Source organism: Aquila chrysaetos, chromosome 5, assembly GCF_900496995.4.
Source record: "Aquila chrysaetos chrysaetos chromosome 5, bAquChr1.4, whole genome shotgun sequence".
NCBI lineage: Eukaryota > Metazoa > Chordata > Aves > Accipitriformes > Accipitridae > Aquila > Aquila chrysaetos.
In genome coordinates, this window is record NC_044008.1 from 66586287 (window position 1) to 66610401 (window position 24115).

Sequence of the window (24115 nt, forward strand, 5' to 3'; positions counted from 1 at the left end):
GAAGGGGGAAAAAAATCACTGGATCTGTGTTGCTGCATGTACATTGAGATAGATACGCGTCCAATATTGCCTTACTAAACAAAGGCCACCTTCTCTAGCTTGAAGTGGGAGATGTGCAGAGGAACATCAGTAAGTCAACTTTAATCCCAAAGTCTGTAACAAACTTGTAAAGACTTGTAACAAACTTAAGGTTTCGAAGAATTATTTTCAGATCAACAGGAAAAGTAGCTTGTTTTTAAAGTCAGGGTATTACTGTGCGTTTTGCTTAACGTAAATGCTGGAGGCTCTGGGTCGTGTTACAGCCACATCTCCGGAGGCTGCTTTGGGGGCTGAGATTCATTTCTTCTAAATCATCTCCATTCTGTTGAATTGCATTATGGACATAGCAGGAAATAACTTGTCAGCTTAGTTGGTGTAATTCAGGGGAACCAGCCATAGCAGGGAAAGTGATGTAGCTTAGATGAGTCCTGCAGACTTGAATCTGTGCAGAAACAACAGTGACATTGGCTGGCTTGTCTTCTCTCTGATGATTGCAGTGCAAAACATACCAAAATGGGGATGTAACTTTCTTGTAGTTTAAGTGATCTAAAATATTCTGAGATTGCTGATATCCCTTCTGAATGTTGTGAATCTGAAAGGGGAGTAGAGGAATATTAATAAAGATTTGTTTTGAGCCTTTTTTGGAAGATGATACTTTCTCCTTCTCTTTGTGTTCCAGGGTGCACTCCTAGAAAGTGTGGAAGAGGTGTGACTGATGCAGTAATCACAAGGGAAGAAGCTGAAAGAATCCGTAGGTAATTTTTCTTTTAGGTCTTAAATTTTATGAGCACTTTAACGACAGTGTGCCAGTGTTTAAGGTGTAGCACAAAGCTCATTAGCTGAAGGAGGATGGGTTAAACTTTAAAACACTAAACTTTTTTTAAAAGCTATTTTCCATTTTTGCTGTAGTAGAGGCAGTTCTTTCATACAGAGTCTGCCTAGCTCTGTGGGGCATGAGAGTTGTGGGGAAAAAAAAAGGAAAATTAATTAAATGAGTTTTAAAGGATTTTCACTTGGCCTTCTGTTCCATTTGGCCTTTAAAACAGAACAAAACAACATATACCTTCTTTCAGCTGAGTCTATTTCTGTGTAATCATGAGGTACTGCTGACCCTGTAGTCCTCTGTGAACACTAAGTGGTGAGTTTTAATCAAGTAGTAGGGGACACTGTCCAATTACGCAGTTAGAAAAGTTATCAGCTTCTTTGAGTGTGATTTGCACTTGATAATCATGTCAGTGGGGAATATCACTGTAATGCTCGAAGCCATAGGCAGCTGGTATAAGTGCTTTGTTCACTAGTCAGGCCGGCCACTCTGGGATTTCAAATTCAGCTGGGCTTCTGATTTTGATGCAGCATTTCTACATTGTACGGCTTTATTTGTACTGCCACTAAGAATCAAGATCTGGTTTGGGTTTTTTTTATGTTTAATCTTACTTGACCAGAATGTATTTGAAAGACAATGGTTTTGGGGGTATGTTGGGGATTTATGGAAGGGGGCTACAAGCTCAGAAGTGTTCTGCAACATAGGTACTTTATTTTCATGACAGGCTGCAAGATTCAGTTTCAAGTAAATAGCAGCTCCTATTAACTCAATCGGGTTATATCTGATGCATCAAATACCACTTACTGAACAGTTATATGTTGTAAATAATGACTTGAAGGACAAAGTAATTAGACTTCAGTTCTCATCTGAGGTTATTGTTTTGCCTGCAGAATAGCAGAGAGGGGACTGTCCTTGGGAGGATCTGATGGAGGGGTGAGCAGTGTCCTGTTACTTTTTACATTCTTTTACTGCCAAGGCAAGATTATAAATGCATTTTTGGGGCTTGAGGAGAGGAGATGGAGAATTTTTCCCTCCATTCACACTTGGAAGAAAATTTGTTTGCAAAGTTATTTTATCTCCCATTAATACTGCTAGCAGTGTAATTCACAACTTCTGCAATACAGCTGACATTTCCTATTACTCAGTTTAGTTATTTCTAGCACCTCTTTTGAACTGCTTTTGTCTTCTACATCTGGAAACAGTTACTATAGCAGAACTGTACAAGTTGACTTCTGAAACTAAATTACAGTGGTTCACAGCATCGTGTAAAGATTGTTTTGTGTAGTGACAAAAAATGCCATGTAATGTCTTAAGTAGACCTTTAAAAATGAAAACAAACACGCTTCTCTTCTACAAGCATGTTTATTTTAATTTCTTTCTCCTGTCTTTGTTCTCAGGATATTTTTGTGTATGAATAGAAACTGTTTCTTGAGTATTTCTAAACACAGCCACTTCTTTAAGCCTCTGCTGAATTAGGGCATATATTAGCAGAAAAGGAGAAAGGTTTCAATGAAAAAATAAGACTTTATTGTCCTTGTGATTGTTGAGAACGACCTGCAAAAAAAATATAACCCAAGAAACTTGTTTCAGATGGGCAGCACTGGTTAATATATTTAAAAGATTTAAGATTCTCTGTTCAGTTCTGTCAGGATCCCTTGGATTTTTTTTCAGTTCTGTGATTGCATGATTTGCCACTTTGCCTAGATTACTCTGCCTTTTGGGACCTCTGGCTTAACTTCTGTCATTAGTGCTGTCAAGTGGGTTTCCTATCCTGTTCTTTTGGGACCTCCAGGTGATTTTTCATTAGACTTCCACAAAGAGGCATTAGAAGGGTAGTGTATCACACAGCTAGCTTCATGGATTTGGACCACAAAAAGCTAATGTCCAGCTGGGGGTCAGGGAACTGGGGAAACTGAGGTAGAGAAAGCTTGGAAGAGACATGAGGGGAGGTGAACTTGCTGCCCAATGCACTGAGCTGGGCAGGGGTCCTGAGCTGACTTACTTGGACAAGAAGCCAGAGTATCAGACAAGTATAAGTCCATCATTTACATCATTTCGGAAGCATCATTGTGAGGTTTTTTGAAAGGGATGGGGGGAGAAGATTCTGTTCCCACAATAAAATAAGTCTGTTAAGAAATCTGATGTCCATTGAGCGGTCTGGGCTTTGATACAAGCCTTCTCACATTTCTCATGATCTGTAAATGTGAGAAAGTTATTGCATGCTGTTACTCCTTAGGGAAAGGTGCAAGAAGAAAGTTGTGTAGTATTGCATTGAGGCCTTATCCAAAATAGTGGATAAACACTGAAAGATGCTAAAAACAAGAGCTAACCAGTGTTTCTGGGAGATCATGTTTAGGAGAAGCTTTTAAATACAGTCTCTTTACCTAGTTTCTTTTATGCCTCTTTCTCCCCTGTTCTGCTGTTTTCCTTTCTTTTTTGATGTGCATGCTTGTATTCCCCATGTCATGGAGTGAATCTTTTCCCAATGGTACTATCTTGGCTCCCGGATATCATTAAATACTGATGGATGTGTGGTGATGATATATAGATGAAACTGTCTTTCTTCACTTAAGCCTTTTATCTTTCCAAATCTCTTACTTACCTAACATACAAAATGTTTCAAGTCTTACTTCATCTAGGTACTTTGCCTGTATGCCTCTTAAGCTTCAAGCTTCTTGGATAAGGTGTGGCTTGTTGCTTTAAATTTCTTAGGCTTTAGAGTATTTGGATAATTCTGTCCAATTATGTCTGTTGTGCTAAGACCAATTTTTTCCTTAAAAATTCCTTAATTAAACAGAAACAAGAGTTATTTATTTTTAATTCTTTCTTCAGCCACTTTGATCTCTCTACTATTCCAAATAAAACTTCTTCAGATTTCTACTGGGGTGCAGACTGCATTTTCATTCTCTCTGATTTCTTCTTAACCCCTTTTTAAGCAGTGTGTCTGATTTTTTTTTTTTTTTTTTTTTCTGATTTCACAGAAGTGGATTTGTGTCTATGTGTCTGGATACAACTTATTAATTTGAAGACCTAAAATTGCAGTTTGTGACTCTGTTCATTCTTTCCTCCCTTTGTTTGCTGCCCTTTCTGCTTCCTTGCAGTACTGAAGTATAGCACAAAAACTTGTTTCCCTTTCCATCCTTTTGTGTGGAGAAAGTCCTGGCAAATATCTGAATTATGGAAACCTGAGTCATGCCCCAGTTGTCATGCTGAGGTTTCTTTCTAATCTTCCTTTGTAATTTTTCCTAGACTTATTTATGCACACACACAGTGAGGCTAGAAGAGGCCATTGTGATCTTCTAGTCTAACTTTCAGCAGAATCTACACAGGAGCATCTTCTCCACCAGTATACTGCTTTCCCTTGTACGTCTCTGTAAAACAGTTTTATACTGTCCCTTATTCACAGAATGTGAATTGCATTAGTTCTCTTGATGTTTGCCTCAGCTTAGGTTTTTCTTCTTTATTAAGATAATGACATTTCCCTTTCTTCCCTACCTAATATTTTCTTACACGCTACCTCTGCTTGCGTTACCAGTTCAGTCATGACTCATTCTTCCACATCTTTGTAGGTGCTGCCGTCATAACATCTCTCTAGTGTAAATGAAACTACTCATTTACTATTGGATCTATTGGCATTTATTTAGAAGCCCCAGAAGAGAGATCTCTTGGTGCAGCCAGTCAGCTGCAGTCTGTTTCCTGTGTTGCAGTGAAACTGTCAGGAGTAGCCACCTAGACCTCCCTCTTGCAGGGGAAAATAAATTTCTTAATCACTGGGAGAAGCAAACAACCTGTGTAGCTGTGATGCCAAATAAGGGTTTCTGATGTGGGCCCACTGACCCATGCATAGAATGGTCATTCTGCAGACCACATCCCTCCTTATTTTACTTTCAGCCTTCCCAACCAAAGTCTGAAGTCCTTGAAATGCTGTCAGCTCTGCATTTTCCATGGAGAAGTTAAAGCCTCTGTATAATACTTGGCCTATCTCATTCCTCTACTGCAGGCTGCATAGTTTTCTTCCTTCCTAGTTAGCCTCCTGATAGCCCTTAGGAAACACATACTTGTGAGGAGTGAGAGACATACTTGGCAGTGTGTCCTTCACTTTACGTACAGCTGTGTGTTGGTGGGATTATCTGGACTTAACTCTAGGAAGCTGGAGAGGAACTGGTTGTGTCTAATCTGTATCTAGTGTAAGCTTGTACTGGACTCCATAATCAAATATTGCCAAATTCCATTACTGGAAATTAAATAATTTCCACAGTAATAACCTGTACGTACCTCCAGCAATCTGAATGCAGTAATAACCTGTACCTCTAGCAATCTGAATGATGTATAAATTAGATGTATAAATTAGATTGGTTATGCTTGTGCCTCATAATCAGTGTAACTTTTAAGAGGCATTACCCTAAGAATGTAACCCTTGTCTGTCTACTCTTGAGATTCAAGTAGGGAAGGGTATTTAGAGGTGGTATTGTTTTGAGAGTCTGTGTAAGACTGCCTGCAGTGACAGCAAGTTTGATGCTGCCCAGGGATTGGTGGCTGTGTACAACCTCCATTGCACTTCCCTCTTCTGAGCTCGAGTGTGTGAGCATTCCCACAGGAGGAGTGGGGAAGGTTTTGAGTGCTACTAGCTCCTCTGTAGGCAAGCAGAAGTAATTTTTTTGCTTTTTTCTCTTTTGGGCAGTGTGTCTGCTGTTTTCTTTAAAAGTATCACTTAAAACTTTTTAAGGGGTGGAGGAATTGCTGTAGAAGTCAATATATATTTAATGGTTGGCAATCCCTTTTAGTGAGGATGAAAGGCGGGACCTATCATGCTTTGCGAGACGGGGACATTGATCCTTTTTGCCATTTTCTGAGAACTAGTGGTTACTTGCATGTTCTTTTTGAATCCTTTTAGCAGTGAGAGGGTGGAGAATGTGGGACTAACAACACTGAAGGTCCAAAAGAACATATATTTGTGCTTTATTCTTTTTTTAAAGGAAGTTCAATTTATTTTCTGTAGAAGTTCTGTAAACCAGGACATTGGGGTAGTCCTGTAAAACAATCTCTTGGAAATAGGTGCGTAGGTATGTGCGTTTGCAGTGTTCTGCCATCTTTAGATAGACTTTGTAGAGCTTTCAGCCTGGGAACGCTGACCTGAATTGCAGGCTGACCCTTGATGAGATAGCTGAACTTGAAGTAACAGTGTTGACACAGGCTTCCACCAAGGTATTCTTCTCAGTGTAGGAAATGATGCTGGAAATGTTTAATGTTCTGAAATGTCAGAGGCCAAAATAAATGAGTTTCAGTTTCTTTCCAAGGTAGCTGTTAAACATAATAGCTCTGTGCTCATGTGTAATCAAGTCCCTCTCTATGTTTGGCATTCAGTTGTTTTCCTCTGTCTGAAACAACCCTGAAGAATATTCCTGCTTTTTCAGATTCCCTTTTCAGTCTTCTTTATCTGGCATTTCTAGGGTTTATATTGTAGCTATTATCTTTTCAGCTATGAATACCTACTGTTCTTGGGGTTGGCTTTTATTGATTCATTTGGTTATTTTGGATATTCCCAACTGTAATCATCTGGAGCTTGAGGAGTGAGAAGAAATGTATATATTTGGAAAGCATGTTGAAAGTATTTGAAAGGCAATTTGTTTTTAAATTAAATTCATCTTTTCAGATGTGTCCTGCTACTTCTCCTTATAATCTACTTTAGCATGATCACAAGCATATTTTTGAAGCTACATGGGAGCAGTTTTACTTCTTCTAGTTGTAGCTTAGATTATTGTACAGAACCAGAAACTAATAAATGAAAATATTCTGCTTCTCAGGCTTGAGTAGAACTTATTACAAGAACTGCTTTTGCATGAGTGTGAGATTACTTGTTTCCATAACAATCCTCTGAAGCTTTTGGAGAAATGTGGGAAGGGGAGGCCTGAATGTCCACTTGAATAGCTTGTTGCTTATATATTTTTAAAGGGGTAAATAAAATTATTTGGGTAGGTTTATTAAAAGCAGGTTGTTGTTATACTATCCCTTTTAAATGGAGACTTCAGTGGAGTTCCCCTGATTCAGCTCTGAAGCTCAGAGCAATTAAGCCTGCACCAATTTTCTTTTGCTGAGAGACTGTCATGGATGTCTTCCTCCAACATGATCCAGAGGAGGAGGGAGAAAAGTACTTTGAGTCTCGGCGTGAACGTGAAGCTGTATTGCTAGTCTGTCAATGCAGCTCTGACACGGCTGTGGACTGACGATTTGCTGCTGCTCATTCACCAGCCTGTCTGCATTTGGGTAAAGATACAAAGTGGCTTCAAACAGTGCTGTTCCAACCATGCCCAGAAATTCTTGTTGCCGGTGAGGTGGAAGTTATCATTCTTTCCAGGCCGCTCACCTAGTGGTTTATTATTGTTTGGATTTTGCTATAATAACGTGAATGGTATGTGGTGCATCAAGAAATGCCAAATTCGAAGATGAGAGCTTTTGCCTGGATATTGTATGTCAAAGAAGTCATTACTTTGGTGCCGGTCAGGTTAATTAACTGTTGCTACTTGATATTTCCAGTATAAAAAAAAAAAAAGACTGCTATTAAACAGTCATATTTTTAAATACTGTTTAACTGATACGAAACAAACATGTATTTTGTGGACAGCAAGGGAAATACAAAAGTGTACTTTATTCAATTTAGAGAAATAATTTAGAGTCCTGAGGGGTAGCTCTCTATCCTGGCAAATCTGAGTATTAATCTTTTTAGCTTGGTCTGGAGCTCAACAGAAGTGTTTGGCTTGAATCAGATGAAGAAATGGATTGACTTTTCATATGTAAAAACTTTTCACTCCTTGGTTTTCTTTTACAGTGGTTTAGAAATTGAGGAAAAGAAAGTTTGGCTCTAGTAAGCCTTAGAATTATAATTGTCTTTTAAACAGACTTTTATGTCCATATTAAATATGAGAAGTATACAGGACCTCATGGTGAAGGAGAAGTTTTAATAACAAATGTTGGGCAAGATAAATATTAGTGCTGCTATTTGAGCGCTTCACAAATATTGGAAAATTACTCATCTTTGTGTGGATGGGAAATGTCTTCAAGAAGGGATCCAGGAACACAGTGTCTTACCCCTAGCCCATGGAGGAAGACTCTGGCAATTTTGCATGTCAGATTTGAATCTCAGGAATAGCAGTCCTTTGCTTTTTTCATAGTACCTTAATATTTTGTGCATCTATACATCAAACTGAGGGAGGTTTGTAGTTGTAAAGTAAGCATTAGTATTGTGAACCCAAATGCTAGAAACTAATATTTTTACTTGGGAGGCTGTGGAAAGTGAGAGCCAACTTGGGACAGTTAAAGGTCATAGTTAAATAATGATAAAACCTTTTCATGCTCATTTTTCCTACTTTTTTGTTTTCTTTCCCAGGCATCAATTTTGGACTTGCACTCTGGAGCTCTTTCACTGGGGAAGCATTTTGTTAATCTGTACAGGTAAAATGGCGTTATGGCTTCCTGCCTCTCTTGTTATCCTACACCTTCAGTACTCACTGCCTTTTCAAATTTATCAAGCCCTGTGGGCTGGGGTTAATGATGACAAACTGTAGAAGTTGGTTAGATTCACCACAGTTTCCACAACCAGTTAAAGAGCTTTTTGTGGCATGAAAACCAATCTTTTGTTGAACTGGGCACTTAGAAAGCTACCACTACCTTTATTCTCAGAGTTGTTCTTGTACCAGTAAATAATAGTATTTTTTCACAGTTACAGTCTAGTTTGTCAGCAGTGGAAGAAGTCAAGTAGTCCGAACTCTTAAAAACTTGAATCCACGTGCTTGTGTCATGACGTGGGAGGGGACTTTTTTCATGCCTGGGGAATTCCATTAACAATTGCTGTATCTTGAGCCTTTAATCTTTTAACATAAAATCTTTTAGCAATGCTTTTTGAACATAATGCTTAAAAGCATTTGTAGGATTTTTTTGGTGGTGGCTTCATTTTTTGATTGTGGGTAAAGCACAGATGGGGGTGAGAATATGTCTTGGTATTACTCAGGCAGTCTGATTCAGCAACTCTTCTTTTGGACTGTTGTTTCATTTTTCAGGTACTTTGGGGACAAAATTCAAGACATTTTCACAGAAGAGGATTTTGCATTATATCGGTAAAGCAGTAAAGATTGTCAATAGCTTCTGAATGAACCACAAAACATAACTTCATGATTTTTTTTTTTGTTGCATGCAGGCTGGGAGGGGATTGTCCTTTGGATTCAGACATACAATTGATTTTGCAACTCAAAATAGTAATCTCTGTGAGAACTAAGGTCCCTTAAGGAAAATAAGTAAAAGGACCTGTTGGTGACTACCTGATAAATAACATCTGCTGCTTTGAACTTAGCTGCATTACCAACGTCAGGACAGTATTGATGGTGTAAATGTAATCAGAATGATGGCAGCACCACATATTTTCCTTTCTGCATAAGGGGTTGATGCCAGCCGTGCGAGCAAGGAGAGGTGCTTCATCTGAGTTCTGTGGTTATTTGCTGGAACATTATAGCTGGGTTATAAAATCCTTCAACATTAACTCCTATTTAACACATGTTATCCAAGAGTTGTGTTAGATGATAAAGACAATCCTATGCTACTATTACATTAGGAACTTGGAGGTTTTTTGGGTGAAGTGTAGCAAAACATTAAAAATGGTAAAGCAGGAAGTGCAAGGACTTCAAATTACTAATGTTCTGGCTAGAGAAGCAGAGCATACTTTCCCCCTAAGAAGGCAGAATATAAAATAGTGCTATAATGTAATAGCTTTGGCATCTGATGCTTTTAGCTTTCCTGTAGAGCTGCTCATATACTTAACGAAGACAACAAACCTAATGAGTTCCATGTGTCTGTCAAGGTGTGGGGCCAAAAATTTAGGAACAAGCATTCTTTGTTGACTACACACAATAAATCTTTAGATATGCATTTCAGTGCTTTCTCACAACTTAAAATGTACCTGACTTGAACATTTTAACTCTTTTTGTCTCTTTTTTTTCTTGGCTTTGAAGGAATATGACCTCCCTCTAGTGGTAGAAATAGTATTAAGTAGCCAAATAGGTTTATTAGTATAGTAATTTTATTTGTCTTAAAATATTAACCACTTAAAGCTTATTTCTGTTTGACTACTGTTTTTAGATACTGTTGTCTTTTTAAAGAAGTTCATTGATAATGTGTTTACTTCTTCCCCCAAAAATCACAAAAATGAGACGCTTTCTTGATTATTTTTTAACTTTGACTCTATAAAGAAAATATATAGTTTATACCTCACCAAGATAGTGGAGAATATTTTGAAAATAGTCTCTGTTTTGCCTTCCATTCTGTAGAATATCAAAGAATCTGTAGAAATAACATGAGTGTATGGAGGGAGTGTCATACTAAAGAATATTTCTGTTTCACATGAACAGAAACAGTTTTTCAATAATTTTTATGAATTTCTGATCCTTGCACTGTGAGATGAGACAGCTGCTAGGGAACATCAATATTCCATTGGCATTTCATGCCAATATAGGGGATGTTTCAGTCTGCTGGATATCAATCTACTACAAAATATATTATTAAATGCTTCTGTTCTTATTAATGGCAGTGCTTTAACATGGACCGTAGTACCTTATGTTCTTAATGAATAATTTTATGCTATTTTTGGGAGCGTTTATCTTCATTACTTTCACTTACCTACCAAGGCCAGTTTAAAAATACACTCTTGAGAGAAATAACTAAATGTAATTCATGTCTAAGTATTACTGATTGCAACAATAACAAATCTGAGTAGGCATTCTGAGCCAGGAGGATGGTTTCTAAACTGTCTCTGTCAAAATTATGTTGCTTCAGAATCAATTACAGTTTCTAGGCTGATGCTTTAATCACCATCTGCCAAGCAATTCTTCTTGTTTCACATAATAGATGCATCTTTATCCAGAAGAGACCTTTAAATCTGGATGCTTGGTTTAAGGCTTGTTGTGACTTTGGCAGGAAATGGCACTATCAAAGATTTATTCAAAAAATCTTACAACTTCTTAAGGTAGAGACATAGAAGGAGCAGAGGAAGAGCTGATAATGTGCTTTCTCCCTTTATTTGTTCTGCATGTGAGATTTCTGTTAAAACTTTCTGGCTGTAGAAGCGTATTGCCTTGTTTGCTTCTACTGCCTTGGGTGCTTTTCACTGGGAACAGTGTGGAGATGCTGACAAGTGGGCTAGAGAAGTTGTTTAGTTTTGTAAAGCTTTGAGTGTTCCTGTCACTGTACTTGAATCACACTTTGCAGTGACTCCTAACAGTGCATTTTTTTTTTGCTGGTCCAGCAGAGCTTGTATCTTACAGAAATTTTTCTGTGGCACTTCCAGTTCTTTTACTCAGTCCTTTATGCTGCTGCTGATACATTAAGCTGGCAACTTTACAATCTAGTGAACATCCTTTCTCTTAAGTTGTGTGTTCCTTAGACTCCTAGCTACTTCGCTGGCTTTTTTTTTTTTTTTTTTTCCTTCCTCATCACCCTGACTCCAAAACAGATTTCAGTAACTGCTTTTAGGGAAGGTGGTCATGTACTCTTTTCAGGGAGTTCTGTTCTGCCTTTCCCCAAGTCTGGCCTGTGCATTTTGATATTATCCAGTGACTCAGTGTAAATGTACAAGGACTGCTGCTGGCAAATTCTGGGAGGGATTCATTTGTTACTTATATTGTTGACTGGGTGCTGTACTTGTATATTTATTATCATAGCAGATCTCTGTTTAGTGTATCTGATCGGAGCCAGGTACACCCTAAGCAGTTTGAGTGATAGAATAGTTGCTGTGTTTATGAAAATGAATGCTTACATTCTCCAGCATAAATAACTATTTTCTCTGTAGCTATAGTACACCAGAGCTCTCCCAACAGTTTTTGAAATATGGGGGACATGGAGGAAAAAGTATGATGAATGAGTGGGCCAGGATCAAGAAGGGAGGGGAAGCTCCTGCCTGAGGCTCCTGCTTTTTCTGGGTGCATATGAGAAGTGACTGAGGGAACACTGTGGCTCTTGCTGTACCAGATCCAAGGTAGCCAGAATTTCTGGGCTCATTCATTGCTTTCTTGATAGCACTTTCTAAGCTGAAATGTGGCTTATCTTGTCATGTGATTTAAACCTGAAATACGTGTGTTTGTCCTTAAGTGTTTTACCAATAGACTATGTAGGCTGTGTCTGGAATAGCAGGGAAGGGAAAGAAAAACTTGCAGTCATGATATTGATAAATGTTGAAAATGCCAGGTTAGTGGAAAGCAGGCTGTACGGAAGAGTTTTTATAGGCTAAAAAGGGACTTTATACTATTTTTGAAAACAGCTACGTGCTGTATTTGGCATACACTGGGCACAGAATGAGCTGAGGTACACAGATGTATGTGTTCAGATACATGTTTTATAGGATTCTACGGAACACTTTGATCTCTAAAAAGTCATGCCTTTGCTCCTACTGCAAGGTAAACATTTGATTCCCATGTATAGTGTTTAATTTGCTATCGCAAAGAGGGACATGACATACCTTATGGAGTTTGAAGCAGAGGTCATTGTTTCCACTGATAAGTTTGTCAACCTGTTTGTCTCCTGCAGTGAGGTAAATGTGATGATGTGGTACAAAGGGCAACCAAGATTATTGCAAAGCACCCTGCAAAACATAGCTCCTGCAGCACAAAGTTACCTTTGCCTTTGGCACCAAACTTGTAAACAGATCTTTTTTACGCATTCTTACTCCAGCTACAAGCTAAGATCACTTTGTCATTAGTTACGATAGTGCAATGCAATGTTTTCTAGGAAGATCAGTGTTCTGCACCTAGATTCCCCTCCACCCCCTACATTAAGCATAAATTCTTTTATACTTTATGTGGCTTTCTTAAACTTATTTTGAACTGCAGCCACTTACATATGACAAAGTGAGAAGTCCTGGTTGTTATTCACATACCTTGAGAAACAGTCTTCCCTTGCGTATTTTCCACTTTCTTCTCTAGGTTATAGTGCCTATGTATTTGACTTGACTGATGCCACATTATTAGAAAGTAGGTATTAAACACTGTCTATGTGTAGAAATGATATCTTTGTGCTGGCTCAACTAGGAATTTCATGGACTTCCTGTAGCTTTTGAGCAGTATGGTAGATACTGGAGCAAGAAAAAAGCATTTAGGCACTCAAAAGGTATTCCTCTTTCTCTTTGGAGTTTGCTTCCAGCAAATCTTTGCCATATGGGTTATTCATTCAAACATCAGTGGAAATGTGCAGTTTATTCATGACTGATAAGCCTTTTTTTAGTTTTTTTTTCCTTGTTGATTCTCTATAATTGGGTTATTTTTGCACTGCATTACAGCGCAATAAATGTTGTGCATATTTGTAGACACAGTTTTTCCAGTTTAATAGTTTGTATTAAATATAAACTGCTTGGGCATTTGATGGAGATGTATCAGATGACACTTTGTGTATCGCGATAGTATTTCATGCTTAATTTAAAAGTGTCCACAGGATGTGAAAAAATAGGGAGGCAGAAGTGGCCTGTCACTCTGCTCCATCATATGTTACATAGGTTTCTGTTGTACCTCTTAAATTCAAGCCTGAACTTTGGGAATACCCAATTTACAGCAATGTAGATTACATGTATTTTTTGTGATGTGTGTACACTGGGGAAGAAAAAAAAAATCCAGTCTTGAATATTTCCATTCTGTCCCTACCATTTCCCTTTAGAAAGGTCATCCTGTGAAGGGCTTGTCGTATGAGCAAAGCTTGCTGGAAAGAGATCTTGTTTCCAGTGACCAGTACATAAGTTTGGGTTACTTTGCTTGTTTTTTTCATGTTAGATTTGGAGTTCATTGAAATTAATAAATGACTTCCTACTGACTTCAGCATGTCCTGGATTAGGCTCTAAAAAAAAATAATTTGATTGTTCCCCAGCTCTCACAAATATGTTTGAGAGCACTGAAGGCAAACTAGAAGATTAAGCGTCCTCTCCCCTGAGACTTAACTTTTTTATGACTTCGCAGACTGCACATCAAGCAAAGTTACTTTTTGCTTTGTTATTTTCAACTTTTTGTTATAGGCAAGTTAACCCCTCTTGCTCATTGAGCTCTGATGTGAATAGTCAGTATTCTTTTGCCTGTTGACCTCTTTCCTGAAGGCAGGCTGTTGCTATAAACTTGCTCCCTGGACATGTGATATCATGGTGTGTCTGTATTATGTGTTAGCACAGCTCTAAGTGCAAAGGGTAAATACCTGTTTTTTGAAGCCTAGTCCAAGATCTATGACAATCAGTGGGGCTTTTTGATAGTTTACCATTTGTTTTGTTGAATGGCAAATTATTTATGTGCATAAAATTCATGTTAGTCTGCTACATATGCCATGATTGTCTTGATTAAGTTTGAGTGATGCTGTGATAATGTAGGATGACAGCTCACAGGGAAGCAAAGGCAGGAGCACATAAGTCAACTAAAGAAATGCAAGGTCCGCACTTCTTGTCACCTCATGCACTTGAAGAAGCTACTGTGATTAGAAGAAATACTTGAAGCCAATAGCGCACAGGGAAATAAGAGGCCAGCAGTATGCTTACACACCCAAAAACCAGCTACCTGGGTCAGCTGACGGCAGCTCCTTCCACGAGACCAGGATAGCACTTAAAGTCACACTTTTAGACCTGTCACCTCAACTGCTTCGTTATTCTGTCTTCCTATTCACTACTTCCCCTGCCTACTTGATTTATAAACAGGAAAAAACAAACTTATCCTCTGAAAAAAATGCTTATTTTCTCTTTGCAGCATACTTAAACCATTGAGTTTATTTTCCTTTTCTTTTGGTAACCCATTGGCTGGTCCAAACCAGGTAGACTTTTGGTTGCATTTTTTTGTCTATCAGGAAGAGTTGAGTAGAGCTTTGCTTTCTGCTTGGTTTGCAAAACATGCAGTCTTGCCCAAAGCAATTGCACATAAGTCTCAAAGAGGAGTGAAGCTTTAACGGAGCCTTATAAACACCAGGCAGCAAATCTTAATAGAAAGCTTTTAAAAGTGGAAAAGGCATCAGCCTGAAAGAGGAAGCTGTACTGCTTAGAGAGCAATACAACTACTAGAGATTTAAAGTTATGTCAAGACTATGGCCTAACTACTTCAGAGTAGATATATTCCAGCTGGCTGATGCAAGTGGCCAGCCGGTGTCAGAGCCAGGGAATATGCTGCTTTAGTATTTGTGGGTTAGGCTATTAATTCTTGTGTTGGGTTGTTCAAAGTGCCAGCTGCCTTCAATACATGAAGTGAAATGAGTAATTACATTTAACGGTTTTTGGGAAACATAAGGCAGCCTCTGCTGTAGTCCTATTTCTTGGAAAGAAGAGAGACAAAGATCAGGCTCCCACAGGCATGAGAGGAAGGACCTGTTGATCCTTTCCTGATGTCAGTTTTACCAGCTCTACCGCTATGTAGCTCTCAACTTGAAACCTCAGTTCATGCAGCCATGTAAATACCTGAAAATCTCACCTCTAACTTCATTTTAATGGTTTTGATATTTCACATGTAAAATGGCTTGAATTTAATTGAGCTTGAATTGACTCCTAAAGCTTAGACCCCTAAAAATGTAAAGTGAGACAGGTTAAAAGTCAGATCTGTATGTAGTTTTTTATTTTTATTTTTGGTGAGGGACAAGATGTGAACAGAATGAATATTTAGGATTTTTTTAGTACTTGTGGAAATGGTTTTTAAGAGGTGACTTTCACAGCCTAACACTGTAGGTCTGGTTTTAGTTCTGTCACTTCTTTTTAGTCACTGTTTAAGTTCCCTAGAGAAATACTTGGGAAAAACGTTTCTTGAAAATTATGCTGAAGTTTAGTACTACCCAGTGGAGAAATGTCTGATGCAGAAAAGATGCAAAACTACTAATTTAATTCCATGCAGAACTTCAGAGGTGTGTTTACTCAGAATACCTTGTTTGCGTGCTGCTTTTGAAGCACTTGGGAAGGAAGACTAATACAATAGCTAAGAATGTGTTAAAGTTGGGAGAAAACAATATAAAGCTTTTGAGAAGCATAGAGGATTACATCTTAAAACCCCAACATTTTCATTTCATCTCATTGTGTTATTGCATTCTTTGCTGGTTTTTAAATTTCCTCAAAGTTAAATACTAGCTCTGTGTGTTTACTGGTGAGATGTGCCAGTGGTATTCTTTATTAATCACAAATCTCTTCTCTAAAAGTGCCATTGACTGAACTAAGGCTGGCAGTTCTAGGTGGTCCTGTTCTAGCCCTGTATGCAGCGATACCTATCCTGAAGGATGGATGCTGCTATATAAGCAGTTCTAAGCAGTTCTGTATAGTAACGCATGTGTGATTATTAGTCTTCTGTTTTCATAATCATAAAAATAAAAATCCTGTTCTTTTCTTCCTGTCTCCCAAGAAACACAGGGGATAGCAAGGGTAGAAATAGTTGGGAAAGACATCTTGCATTCATTTTTAAGGAAAATCTAGTTATGATACCAATACATATGTTGACTGAGAACCCTGAGGTATATGGTGCCAGAGGCTTCATCGGTTAATTTAAAATTAGTGTAAAAATAGTTGAAGGTGCTCCAGAGGCAACCCTTTATTGAAGATACTACTTTCTAGTTATCTGCTTTGGATTAAAAATATACATGTGAAAGACTTTAATCTTTTCAGTAGTTTAATGAACAGTGAGATATGCGTGGAATTTTTCAGGAAAACAGACTGTTTACACAAATAAATTTTAAAACCTAGGCCACGGGACAAATAGTTTCTTTTTCTTGATATTCTGAGAATTAAAAGAAAAACCAAACCCAAAACCAACAAACCCCAACCCAAAACACTGCGGGGGGAGGTCTCTTTTTTTGGTGTAGTAGACCTCCTTTATTTAAGGCAAAATAAGAGGGAAAGTATGGGTATATGTTTCCCATGATTTATTAGCTAAGGAAGAAGCTTAGCTCTGAAGAAGCAGTAACAGTAAATGAAGGAGAATACCGGAAAAGCAGGAGAGAGGTGTGTCACTTAACATGCTGTATTGTATTGTGTTGTGTTCTTTGCAGTGATGTGAGACAGAGAATTCAACAAAGGATTGCTCAGGCATTTGGTATCAGCTCTGCTTCCATGTACCTGACTAAGCCAACGTTCTTCTCGAGAATAAACAACACTGAAGCCAAGACAACACATGATGAATACTGGCACCCACATGTTGACAAGGTAAGTAGGAGTCTGAGATAGGATGCAAATGTTTCCCACTTTAAAGTAATTTTGCATTAAACAATCAGTCAAATGTGTTTGAAAACTGATGCTTGTGAAAATCCTTCGGGGGATGAACCTAATGGAAGGATAAGTGAGTTTTAGAAGCATAGGCTGGTACATTCTTTTTATTTTATTTTCTCTACTTTAGTTCTGCTAGAATTAATGAATTGTGTGAATGACTACTCAGGAATCTCCTTTGTCAGAAACATTGATTAAATTGACCTGCACCTACAAAGTGTTTCAGTTTCATCAAACCTGTGTTCCCAGTTAGGGTATCACTTTCAGCTAGGTCTAGCAGGAGCTATTTCTAAGTGGTTAGTCGGTCGCTATTGTTAGTTGATCTGAGCCTTTTGATAAATAAATGCTTAACATCTGTATTTCAGTTATACATGAATTGAGGCTTTTTTACTGCATGTGTTTCAATGGGGATATGGTACCCTCTTTTAATAATTTGATGTTTTCTTGGTTTTGGAATGGAAGTATTGTGACTTTCTTTTATTTGCCTAGCCTTCTTTCTATCTATGGGCTCATAGCTTAATACTTTGCATTTCTCAATGGACTTAGATGATTTGGGATTGGTATTGAGTTTATTTCTGAATTTAACAGAGTTCAAAGGTTCTGTGCAGCATAGCAGAATACAAACTAACAATGGAAGAATCAAATGAAAAAAAAACAAACCCAACCACCCCCCCCCAAAAAAAACCCTAAAACCCAAACCCCCTAAAATCAAACAAAAAACCCCAACCCCCAAAAACCAGAATATCCACATTTTATGTCTTCAGGATTTAAAAGTTAGAGTTATGGATCACTCAAAATGGAACCAAATAAAACTTGTCCCATCAAAATCTAAGTTACATCTCAGTGCTAGAGTCTGTATTTGGGTAGTTTACCTTGAAGTCTATGACCTGAAGCATGTCAGATGAAAAATCAAACAGAGAAATATTCCTTGCCTTGAAAATATTTCCTGGGAAAAGTCAGTCTGAGGGAAGTAAAATGTCTGTTGTTGCTCACAACATTAGTGTAAGCTCCTGTGCCCTTTTTTGTCATGTAGGCAGAAGCAGCTTAAATTTAGAAAACATGGTGACAGTGATGATACCTGATACAGCCACTGTTCCAAAGAAGAAAGTAATGCAGGGTGGAATTTGCTGTCACTGACATAACAAAGACAAGACCAGCTTTTGGATTCTTCTTGTTTAAAAAGCTGTGATGTAAACATTGAATAGGAGTAGACCTAGGACCAGAGGTGGTAGGGAAGATTTTGAGGTGCAGATTATTTTGACTAGTGCTAGTAGGAGCTGGTTGTAGGAAGCGAATTGTGCTGTTGGGGTTCATAAGAATTCCATCACTTGTTGCGCTCATTTCCAAGGGACACCAAATAAACTAGTGATTTTGGTTGTGTGAAGTGCGATAACTTCATAGGTTCCTTATAGTTTTTCCACACTTTCAGAGAATTGAATTTGACTGCCACAAGGGAAGAGAAAACAGTAAATTTTAATAGCTGATGGCTACTTTCTCCACTTCTTTCAGCCCAAAAAAGTGTATTTTAGAATTTCAGACTCTGATTTATTACTATAATGAGATTTGCGTCTGCACAAGCATTAGGCTTGCCAATATTCTCTTTACTCTTTTCTGCATGTGTTTTGTATTGGTAAATGAACAAGGTGGTTGGATAACCTTACAATTAAGTCTTTCTACCTAAATATCTACTATAATATACAAGTTATTTTGTCATTTAGAAGCAAATCTGTTTCCATGAAGAGAATTTGTTTCCTTTGTAGAAGCTGCTTCTCTGTTATGGCATCCTGGCAGTGCCTGTACATGATGGACAGCAGGCTAGATGTTTTGCTGTTTTTATCCATCTGTTTTGTCCACGTTTTGTTTGTTATCTCACGGCCTGTCTGTTCAGGGAGCAGATACACCAACTGACAGGCCATGGCTTTATCTAACTGCCCCCAGCTTCAAAAACCAAAACAAACACAAAATGTGGTCTCTTAAACTTGCTATGCATAACCTAAACCGTAATTGTTTCTATACTGAATAATTGGGTAGTCTGATTTATGACAGTAGTGAAGAGATAATTATCCCAGTTGGGGCAGTTACCAAACACCTTGTTCATAATCCTGCAGAATTCCCCCCCCCCCCCCAAAAAAATAGCATACCTGCTGTAAAATATGAAAATATGACTTATGCTAAATTTCAGGGTATTTTCTGAGAGAAGTATTGTCTAGGTAACGTCCTAGGTCGAGTGAAAACTGTAGCTTGTGCTGTTTATTTTAAGTGCTTCTTGAGCTCATGACTTGGAGGTCCATTTCTCACTCTTTGGTCTTCACGGAGCAAATGCTGTTGCCAGTGCAGAGGGTGTTGAAGATAGAGGGACAAGCCACTATGGGCTGGGGTCATTCTTGTGGAAACTCCCCCAGCTTAGTGGTTCATCCCTTCTCTAGGATAAAGGACTTCAGCTATTGCCAGCTAATACAGTTACTTCTACGGTTTAATGATGGCAGTTTGCATTGCCTGGTTGAAAATTCCGAGTTTGAACCAGGCTAATGATGCCTTAAATAGGGTCTGATGGAGATACATCCTCGATCCTGTTCACTTTATGTCTATCATGAAAGTCCAAATTACATCATCATGTATCATTGCTACTGGACACTGGCTGCTTTCCCTTCTGGTACGTCATTCACTTGAAGTGGCATCAGAGGATTAATTTGAATCTTTTCCTTGCTGCACAAACAAGCCTCTAATTCCTCTCTCCTCTCTAACTTCTGTTTGTGTGTCAAAAGGTTTGGTATTATTTTCCCCTTAAGTGCAACTGGAACAGACCTATCTGGATGTAGTGTTCACGTATGTGTTTGCCAGATCATGGCTTACAGAAGATGTTACAGTATGTGTAGAATATAAGTTTGCATGTAACTTTAGCCTACTCTAGGTGTACATTATGCATATCTGTATCTATATCATTATGTGTTTAGAAGGAGGTAAAAAATAAGTATTTATAGCTGATCAGGCTATGCAGGAGACTGAACTCAAATAGGTCAGTAGGTCAGAAAATATTTCAGAGAAGGCTAAATAGGGTAGACAAGTTGTGTAGCTTCACAGGTTGTCTTCAGGGCATCGGCCTGCCTTGTATTTTAATTTCTCCAACAAACTAAGTTTCACCTACCACTTCAGACTGCAGTTGAAAGCAAGGAAGAAAAAAAAAAAAAAGCATTGCTATTGATCAGAGGAGGAAATACTTCCCAGATAAGAGCAGTAGTATGCTTATGTAGACTCCAAAACAAGTGTGAATACTAAGTAGTTGAAGAAAGATCAATAAAATTCAGCATGTTAAATATTTTGCCAGTTTGTTGGATGCTTTTGTGTTGTATCATTATTTATGCTTTCCCCTTGGAAAAGAACGAATCACTTTATGTATTTCTGCATAATAACTAAAAGGTGAAGGTTCCTCCTAGAAGACTTAAGGATTTTTTTTCCCTGCCTGTTTCCAAAAGAAGGTTAAAAATAAGCCTTTGAAAAACGAATCTGACACATTTTTTTGTTTCAAAGTCTGACACTGTTGGTTCAACGATATAGGCTTCTTGGAGCACACAAATACCCCTCTTGCATTTTTCCCTATATTGCTGAGTCTATTGCAATTATATCTCTCAATCTGAATATCCTTGGCTTGGAAGATTTTAACTGCATAATGGAGTAGCACAGATCTATTGTGTCTGTATAAGGCTTTGTTTTTTTCCCTAAAATTTACTTGGTTTTAGTTATACAGGAATGGAAACCCTGAAATCACCTAAATGACTCATTTAATCTTGTTGAATTTATAAGCATCTAAATCAAATAAAGAGAGTGTTGGCTTAAGATGTGGAGCTTCATCTTGGATGGAATTTGTTTGGAACTGAGCCTTTCAAATGTCTGATTTATAATGGAATTGCTGTTGCACACTCAACTTTGATAGCAGTATAGTTCTCTAATAGAAGTGATGCAGGACTTGAAGATTTCTGCAGTCCCCTGCCTGGGCAAGGATCCTGTCATCCTTCACAGAATTGTCAGGCTCCACCATAAGATCAGTTTTGGTTTATCTTCCTTGAATTTCTTCTATCAGAGCTATTCCAGGACTTCAGTGCAAATTTTCTTAATTTTTTTAAATTAGCCTAAACTTGTTCATGATCAGTTTATAGCTATTTTCTTTCCCTCCTCCCGGTTCCACCTCTTCCCATCCTCATGTATTTATAGGTAGTAATCATATCCCTTTTCAGTCTTTCTTTCTCTAAGCTGAACCCAAGAACTTTCTTTCTCTAAGCTTGAAGCCAAACCTTCAAGTTTCCTGACCTGCGAGATGTTCTCCATCTCCCTAACCCTTCTAGCAGCCCCCTCCCCTCTGGCTGTTGTATCTATCACTGATAGCAGCTGCTCTCTGTTCTAGAAGACTTTTCACTCTTCCCCCCCCCCCCCCCCCCCCCCCCCCCCCCCCCCCCCCCCCCCCCCCCCCCCCCCCCCCCCGTTAGACATTTAATGAAATACATCAAAAGATCTTAGGTCTGCCTTAGGACAGCATTGTCTTTGAAATGCGAGGAAGTTTATTCTTTGTGTCTGCTCAAACCTGCTACCTCGGCTCACCTACAGCCCCTTGTAATTCAGTGACATGCTATTTGGTGTCTTACATGTCAACTAAATAGATACTACCAATACATAGAACGTTGGAAGTAGCTATCAAGGCTATTTTTGTTATTATGTGCACAAAGAGATAGGTAGGGGCTTACAGGAAAAGAGCAGTTGTGACTCTTAATTTCTGCAAGATATCATGCTAGACCTATGCTAATTGGAAAGTGAATACGTGTTTGTATTTTCTTCTGCAATGGAAAGCAGAGGATGCTGTCATACATATCTTTCTTAGTAACTGCAGGCCTGTTGCATATTCCTACAACTGTTGAGTTGCATATAAACATGTGTTCCTCAAAAACCCAAGGGTGCCACACTGCAAAATGTGTCTGGCTAATTCTGACAATTAGTTGTATTTATAATAGTCTTTAAAGAAGTATCATATAAAAATCATTATGAGCATTTACCATTAAATATTAGCTGTGTTTGACTTATTTGGGCAAAGGGTGCTCAAAAAGAGCATATTAACTGTATGAAGCATCAGGCTGAATGGAAATCCTTGCATTTTTTCTATTGAGTTGTTCATAAGGAGCTATAGAAACTTGATTTACTGCAGTGTGCCTGTATGGCTTATCACCTGGTTTTAATGAGAGCTTTTCTCATGTAGCTTGAACTTCTGGTTCAATTATTAACCTTTCTGGTATTGGAAATCATTACCAGGGTAAAAAAGACAGTTGATATACATGTGGGAGTTCTAGCATTTTAAGTAACTTGAGTATAATTTAGTGCCTCCTTTCCATAGTGTCGCATTTCTCAGGCATGGCTGCCTTCTGAGAGTTGGTAATGAACAAGAACAGGAACAGAAAAGCTGTTTTCCATTGCATATTTGGTTCCCCAAATTAGTCATCTATAGAAATCAGATGTGTTTGGTTAGGCTAAAATGGTTTGAAGTCAGCTCTTAGAAGTTCAGAATTGGTAAATCCACCTTGGAGAGGATGGGGAGTGCACTGATGGAGCAAAGATTGCCGCACCGCTGAAGGGTTCATAAAAACAATTTTAATGCATTAGACTTGCAAGTATGAGTTGAACAAACTTCTTTACTATGCTAATGCCTTCACTGGCTGGAAGACTTCCTTAAACTGAGTGGGAGTTCTATCACAAAATCAATGAAGGTGAAAATAGCTTTGCAAAGCTGATTGTGTGAGGAGGGCTGCAGAATGGCTGTTTCGAGGTGCAGCAGTACCACATGCTCATTAATTCCCATTTATTGCCTTGTATTGCTATGAAGGTTTGGGTAAATATGGGGAGAAGGTGATCACGAAAACATTTCTTTCATTCTTGTGATTTGGACTGTGTAGTGCAGCATATCACCAGATTTGGCTTTTTTCCTTTAAGCCCTTATGGTCAAAATAATAAAATGAGTAAGAATGAAAATGTCTTCCTATTCCATCTGCTGCTGTGTTCTCTTTAGTCATTGCCCTTACAGAATAATATGTACAACTGCTGTTGAGCCAAAATTTAACTGGCTCTAATGAATGTAACTTAAAACAAAATTGAAAATATTTAGAAAGCTTCTAAGTTTGGAAGTAGCACCTACCTCTAACAGTCACCAGGTCAGTCAAAACACTCTGCAAATACAGTACTACTGTGCTGCACATGTCAGTGTTTGACAGTGTAATGCAGAACTTGATTGAGTTGAAATACTGTAAAGAAATTGGAGAATACAACCATTGATTTTAAGTATATTTTTAATTGTTGGTGACATGCAGATATGAAAAGGAAATATTTTCAGAATCAGCTAAAGTCAGTGTTAAATATTTAGATAGCTTCACTCAGAGCATTAATACATAGTGTTTCTTCTCTCCATCTTCAACATACATATTGAGCAAAAATAATACTTTAGAAGGAAGGAAAATCACCTTGTTATACTTAAAAATGGGGTGTTTGGTCTGTAGGCTGAGAAGAAGCAGAGACTTTGAAAGTCACATCTGAAGGTTTTTAAACAAAACCCGTATGGAAAAGAGTGGAAGTTCCTCCAACAAATGTGTGTTTACTTGAAAGGTCTGATTCACTGTTACCATGAAGCTCCTGCATGGTAGCTGGTGAAAGAGTAAAAGGTGAGGTTTCTGGAAACCTATAACCATGATTAGATAATGATGGAATTAATTAGGCAAAGGCTGTTCTTGGGTCTCAGTAAGGGTATGGTGAAATTTTATCTTGAAATAGTATAAATAGACCTGAGCCCTTCTATATTTTTGCTAGCAGTTTAGTATGCTTAGGATGATAGAAATCGCTAAGAGCACTTCTTTAACAATGGAAACTGTAATAATAGAAATAATAAGCATAACATGCTAGTCTTGTATGTAGTATGTGTGTGTAAACAGAATAGACTAATAAACATATATCACTTCTATAAAAGAACGTTCTCAGCTTTCAGAGACCCCTTTATG

General features: G+C 38.2%; 1 protein-coding gene across 1 annotated transcript in view; it reads left to right on the top strand.

Moving 5' to 3' along the window:
• OGFOD3 (2-oxoglutarate and iron dependent oxygenase domain containing 3) overlaps positions 1–24115 on the top strand; it is a 48198-nt gene that overhangs the window by 7844 nt on the left and 16239 nt on the right. The window contains exons 3-7 of the mRNA XM_030014040.2: positions 719–794; positions 1753–1795; positions 8247–8311; positions 8917–8973; positions 16877–17030. Coding sequence (XP_029869900.1) covers positions 719–794; positions 1753–1795; positions 8247–8311; positions 8917–8973; positions 16877–17030 — 395 coding nt within the window. The remainder of the gene's footprint in view (positions 1–718; positions 795–1752; positions 1796–8246; positions 8312–8916; positions 8974–16876; positions 17031–24115) is intronic.